Here is a 6,151-nt window from a genome sequence, read left to right on the forward strand (position 1 = left end):
CATCTAAACAAATATTAGCAGGAAGCTGGTGCTGTTTTTTTTTTTCAGACCTGTCTTTTTTCAGACGAATCCGATAAACCAGTTACTCAGGAATGCTATTTAAAACAGAGACTATCAACTGAGCATCTGAAGGCATTGACGTTCTGACTCTGTTGAGTAAATTGCACAATGGAGCTATTATTCAAACTTTAGTTTCAATGTTTTAGTTACCAATGTTTTATCTGTTTTGAATGTACAGAAGAAAGCCAAAGTAAACCATGCAAATGTAATTGTAGGCACTTTAATTGCTGTAAATTTTGAATTAAATAACACCTTCATCATAAGCTTCCACAAACACAGAGACCATCAATGTGCAAGAACAATGCAATAATATCATTACACTGAACTTGTCTTTGCATATTTGTTTGTTTACATCAGGTCTATTCTTGACTATAGCGGCGCTCTATTATTTTTGTGCTCTGGTGCCGCAGAGGGTTGTTTGTTTTAATAGCTCATTTATGTTTATGCATTACATTGCAGTAAAAAACTTACATTGCATTCAATATGTACAGTACATCTTCTTGGGAATCGAACCCATGACCTCGGCATTGTTAGCACAATTCTGTTGAATAACAATATGAAACATTTTCAATATTATACAATGTATAAAGCCATTGATGCTGTGCATTGAGGTGATATTATTACAGTTAAACAGGTTTTATGCTAGGCCTTGTGCGTCAAGTGCAGCAGTGCTATTTTTTGTATTTTTTACATGTCATTAGTAGGGTACAACAAGGCTAATGGCTTCCTGAGGTAAAAGGCACCTTTTTTTCAAGATATACGTGCAAATTTGTCTGAACCTTGATGTGATTCTGTGGTTACTTGATCCAATAAATGTTTTCAAAATGAGAATCACTCAAATGCATATATTTTTTGAGACAAATGTCTTATTAATGATTTTAAGTTTTGTTTAAGATAATTAAAGCAACAGTTTTTAAATAACGAAAGAATACTACATGTAAAAGTTTGGTATTTGAGGTAAAAAGCGCCCCTGCTGTTGGGACCAAAAGGCACAATAATTAACATGATAAGTAATAGAAGGCTGAGGCTTTATTTGTTGCATGACATATTTAGATTCAGATGGTAATTATCATATATTATGTTGGGTATCCATCTTAGAGATAATCACCATTTTTAGAATATAACCATCATATTTAAAAACATAATATTAATCGTATCATATAATAAAATATCATTTGTTGTTACTACTGTACATCTATTAAATTATGGGATCCTCCTTCAGTGCTTTTAGAATCTTTTAAAAATGATTTTGCTTCTGTATTTTAAAAATATATATATTTTTTATATTAACAAAAATTTATGAAGGCCCGTTTTCGCCACTGAATAAAAAATAAAAAAGGTAAAAAGGTAATCTGACTTTTTTTCTTGCAATTTCGAGTTTACATCTCGCAAGTCTGACTTTTTTTCTCAGAATTGTGTCATATAAACTCACAATTCTGACTTTTTTTCTCACATTTGTGACTTTGTATCACAATTCTGACTTTTTTTCTCGCATTTGCGACTTTGTATCTCACAATTCTGATGGGTTTTTTTCTCAGAATTGAGATACGAACTTGCAATTGCGAATTATAAAGTCCAGTTCTGAGAAGAAAAAAAAGACTGATATGTTCACAGAATTACAAGCAATTACGCAGTTCTGAGAAAAAAACTCAAAATTGTGAGATAACAAGTCGCAATAACCTTTTTTTTTTATTATTCAGTGGCAGAAACGGGCTTCCATAAAAATTAATTAATTTATTTTTTAAAATAAGCAGAAAATAGTACAAACTTTGCTAAAGTGATCGTTTTGAACAGGTATTAACACAGACATTATTAAAAAAACATTTTTATACATTATACATTTTTTTTTCTTAAGGTGTGTCTTTAGCCCGGTTGTATATATTAATATTTTGATTTAGCTTTTATTTTGATATTATAACTTATTTTATATTGATAATATATTATTTTATTTTATATTTTTAGTTTTCATTAAAGGATTAATAATAAAAAGTGAAGAGGGTTCAGTGTTGCTTCTTTGGTCTGGAACAGCTTGAGTAAATGATGACAGTAGGTCATTTTAGGGTGGAGTATCCCTTCATATATCGGTTCTTTCACAGTGGTTTTGGCTCATCCGTTTACTGCACATTTCAATCCCCAGCATGAGTCTCAGCTGCTTTGATCCTGCGTGATGTTGGCCGCAGATTTGCTGATCACAGCCACTTTCAGTATCGCTTTAGTTTTCGGCATGAGCCGATCACATTTGAACATTTCTACGAAGGCCTGCTTAAAACAATCCCCCGCTAAAGAATAAAGCGGCAGGTTGAAAATGATATTGACTGCAGCGATCGGCCTCGAGATGATATAGGCGGCGTGAACCCAGCGGTCCAGCATGCAGTTGGTTTCCGGAGTGAGTCTTGTGTAGATCCTCAAAGCCCGTAGCACGTGAAAAGGAAAAAAGCAGACGATGAAGCACGTCAATACCAACATGATAAGCCGCCTCGCTCGAACCCGATTGCTGCTTTCCTTATGAGGACCCTTCTTTAGCACTTTCATGATGCGCCAATAGCAAACACAAACCACAATTAGAGGAACCAGATATCCAAGCACGGTCAGCACCCAACTATACGGCCACAAGATTTCTGGCTGGTTGCTCGCAAGGTCCAAGCAGTAGGTTTTGTTATCACGATCCTCCATTTGAATTAGGTTAAAAATCGGACTTACTTCCGCAACCGCAACGGTCCAGCACAGGAAGCAAGCCAGCGCTCCCCAACGCTTCTGCTTGAGGATGCGTCCGTGCATCGGATGCACGACCGCCACGTAGCGGAAAATGGCCAGACAGGTGAGGAAGAGGATGCTGCCGTAGAGGTTGAAGTGGAAGATGAAGCGCGTGAAGCGACACATGATGACACCCAGTGTCCACGAGTCGTTTAGGCTGTAGTAGTAGGTCAGGAAGGGCAAGGGGATCATGAAGAGGAAGTCAGTGATGATGAGGTTCACCATGATGATGGTGCTGCTCTTCCAGGGACGAAGTTTGACCACGTAGACCAGCAGAGCGGTGATGTTCCCCACCACCCCTACGATGAAGATTGCACCGTACAAGGGGGGCAGATAGTAGTGCTTCACCAGATCGTCCACGTTGGTGCAGTTGTCACTCGAGTCGTTGATCATGGTTGTTCCTGCAGCAGGAATGAAGAAACATTTAAGGTTCACATACAACATCTGTCTAATTGATTACTTCAGTCTCTGACCTGAATTTCTAGGATTTCACACATAACTTACGGGATGTTTTTTTTTTTTTATACCTAATTTCACGTAATAACCAGGGATTGAGATTACCTTTATCACTCACCAGCCAATTTGGCTACTACATTAAGTTACCAGCCTTTTAAAGGGGTCATCGGATGCCTATTTTCCACAAGCTGATATGATTCTTTAGGGTCTTAATAAAAAGTCTACAATATACTTTGGTTAAAAATTCTCAATGGTAGTGTAAAACAACACCCTTTTACCTAGCCAAAATCAGCTCTGCAAAAATCATCCTGTTCCGGTCGAGGCTGCTTTAAATGTTAATGAGCTCTGCTCACCCCGCCCCTTTCTTCTTTCTGTGGAGTGACGAGCCTGTTTACTTTAGCCGCTAAACTTGCTAACATTTGGCGGGTGTTAATTTCAAACCCTGATAATAACCTCATAAAGGTTATTCAAAAACATGGCAGTCTGCATGCAATATCTTGTTAAATGGTGAATTTCAACACTTGTGAAATTCCAAGAGATGGATCTGTTGTAGTTTCCACATGAAATTGAATTTAAATAATCAGGGCTCCAGACCATTTTTTCTGCGACTACATTTTGTGAGCGGTCTCGCGCTGGTCTGACCACCGCATTGTTTAACTCATAAGCGCTGCTACTTCTGTTGAATACAAGAAACATCAAATGGCAAACTAAACAAAAATGCAACAAAACCACACTACACATTTGAGCTGCACAGTGCATACCATTTATCAGCTCTCACCACAATGCAAACAAACTTGTCAGATCTCAGAATATTTTTACTCAGGAACCAAAGTTGATTTCGCTACACTGTTGCTGCACAGTTAGTCTGCTGAGAGATCTAATGAGAATCGTTCAAATTCTGCCCAGAACCCTGTTATAAAGAAGTATTAACACTAACTACACTGTAAAAAATAATTTAAGTCGACTTAAAATAATTTGTTACCAGGCTACCTTAAAAAAATGTTAACTTAAAATTGAAATGTTACGTTGTACTAAGTGACAACTTAGATATTTGAGTTGATTCAACTAAAAATTTCAATGACTTTTAAGCATTTCACACAACTACACTGTAAAAAATAAAAAACACAATTTGTTGAGTCATCTTAAAATAATACCCAGCTGCCTTAAAATTTTAAGTTGATTCAACTCTAATATCTAAGTTGTCACTTAGTATAATTTAACATTTTAAGTTGAATAAACTTTTTTTGAGTTGACTGAACTTAAAATTTTAAGGCAGCCAGGTTACAAATTATTTAAAGCTGACTCAACAAATTGTTTTTTACAGTGTAGTGTTGTATTTTTATTTATTTATTATCAGTATTATTTATATTATTGGTCAGGTTATCACTTAAAAACACACACACACGCACACACACACACACATATATATATATATACACATATACATATGTATATATATTCACTGTATTTCTGCTTCTTGAATAAATGTATTGTTTAAACCATATTTAGACATGACAATGAGTAAAATACTAAAATACTAAAAACAGTTCAACAGTCTGTTTTAGAATTGATGGATACTTACAATGGGCGCTGATGCTTGCATTCAGTCACTGGTTCCTCAGTTAAACAGACTGCAGTGATCTTGTAAACTGTTAAATACCCCTAGGCAGATCCTCCTTCTACAGAAGAGTTTCTGGTTAATCTCCATGGCAAATCTTATTCATTTGCATTCCTGTTTGTGACATCTGAATACCAGCAGTGAAACATTTCCGACAGACAGACAGTAAAATCCGTAAACACATGGGTAAATGGGTGGGACTTACAGGTGCGGCCTCACAAGTGTGATCACAGTGTTAATGAAATCTGATTATGGGAAAGTGTGTCACTGACAAGCCCTGGTGAATTCCTTGTCAGATGCTGTATTAACATGATGACCTACTTGAAGACGTTTTATCTCTCATCCAAGATGGCAAAAATGATTTTGTCACGCGTCATATCTTTGCTTGCAAGTCAGCTTTAATAAAATGACCATGTGCGGGAAGCAGTGGTGCATTTATTGAGTTAATTATGCATTAAACTGAGCAGCTTTACACAAATAAATAATGCCTCATTCAAACTGGCATTCAATCTATCCTAAACAGAATCCAAACTAACAAAAATATGTTCTAAAAATGTTCTCGTCAAATTATGAAAATGTTACATGTAACATGAAACGTTTTAAAAACATGTTTTTTTTTCAATGTTAAGGGAACGTTCTATTTTGGAATTTTGAACTTTTAAATGTTTTTGGAATGTTCTGAAACAAGTAGTGATAACAAATGTCCAACTAAAAAAGTTTCGAGGTTTAGAAAAAATATGTTATATAAGCTTTTTATTTATATTATTAGAAGAATGTTTGTTCTTAACTTTGAGAGAAACTTGCCAGAATGTTCCCTGTTAGCTAGGATGCAAGATGCATCCTAATAGTAAACTGAAAATGATACTCTACAGGTAGATTTTTTTAATGGATTTTTGAAGTGTATCCCTGTTTTCCTTTTTTATTTTAATATGAAATGGCTTTGACAACACCAAAGTTTGGTTCCCATGGAATGGTTCAAGAAACTGAAATTTATTTTCGTGCTTTTTGCACAGCTGACAAAAATATGTTCTAAGAAAGTTTTGCTAACATTCCCATTAAGTTATGAAAACGTCTAGGTTACGTCTGTAACCCTCGTTCCCTGAAGGAGGGAATGGAGATGTTACCTCAATACTGACGTATTTGGGGTCTCACTTGGGAGTCCAATCACCTCTGAGCTTAAGAAAACAGGCCAACGAACATTGGCGAATGGAATTTGCATGCTAAGCCACTCCCCAGTACATACGGGTATATGAGATGGCGGCT

General features: G+C 36.0%; 1 protein-coding gene across 1 annotated transcript; it reads right to left on the reverse strand.

Annotated features, from left to right (window-relative positions):
- Positions 1–279: 279 nt before the first annotated feature.
- LOC127162073 (2-oxoglutarate receptor 1) lies at positions 280–4,989 on the reverse strand. The gene is made up of 2 exons (XM_051104860.1): positions 4,853–4,989; positions 280–3,215 (listed from the first exon to the last, which is right to left on the reverse strand). Exon 2 carries the CDS (start codon positions 3,205–3,207, stop codon positions 2,206–2,208), a length of 1,002 nt encoding a protein of 333 aa, XP_050960817.1. The 5' UTR covers positions 3,208–3,215; positions 4,853–4,989; the 3' UTR covers positions 280–2,205.
- Positions 4,990–6,151: the final 1,162 nt, after the last annotated feature.

This window comes from Labeo rohita, unplaced genomic scaffold, assembly GCF_022985175.1.
Source record: "Labeo rohita strain BAU-BD-2019 unplaced genomic scaffold, IGBB_LRoh.1.0 scaffold_83, whole genome shotgun sequence".
NCBI lineage: Eukaryota > Metazoa > Chordata > Actinopteri > Cypriniformes > Cyprinidae > Labeo > Labeo rohita.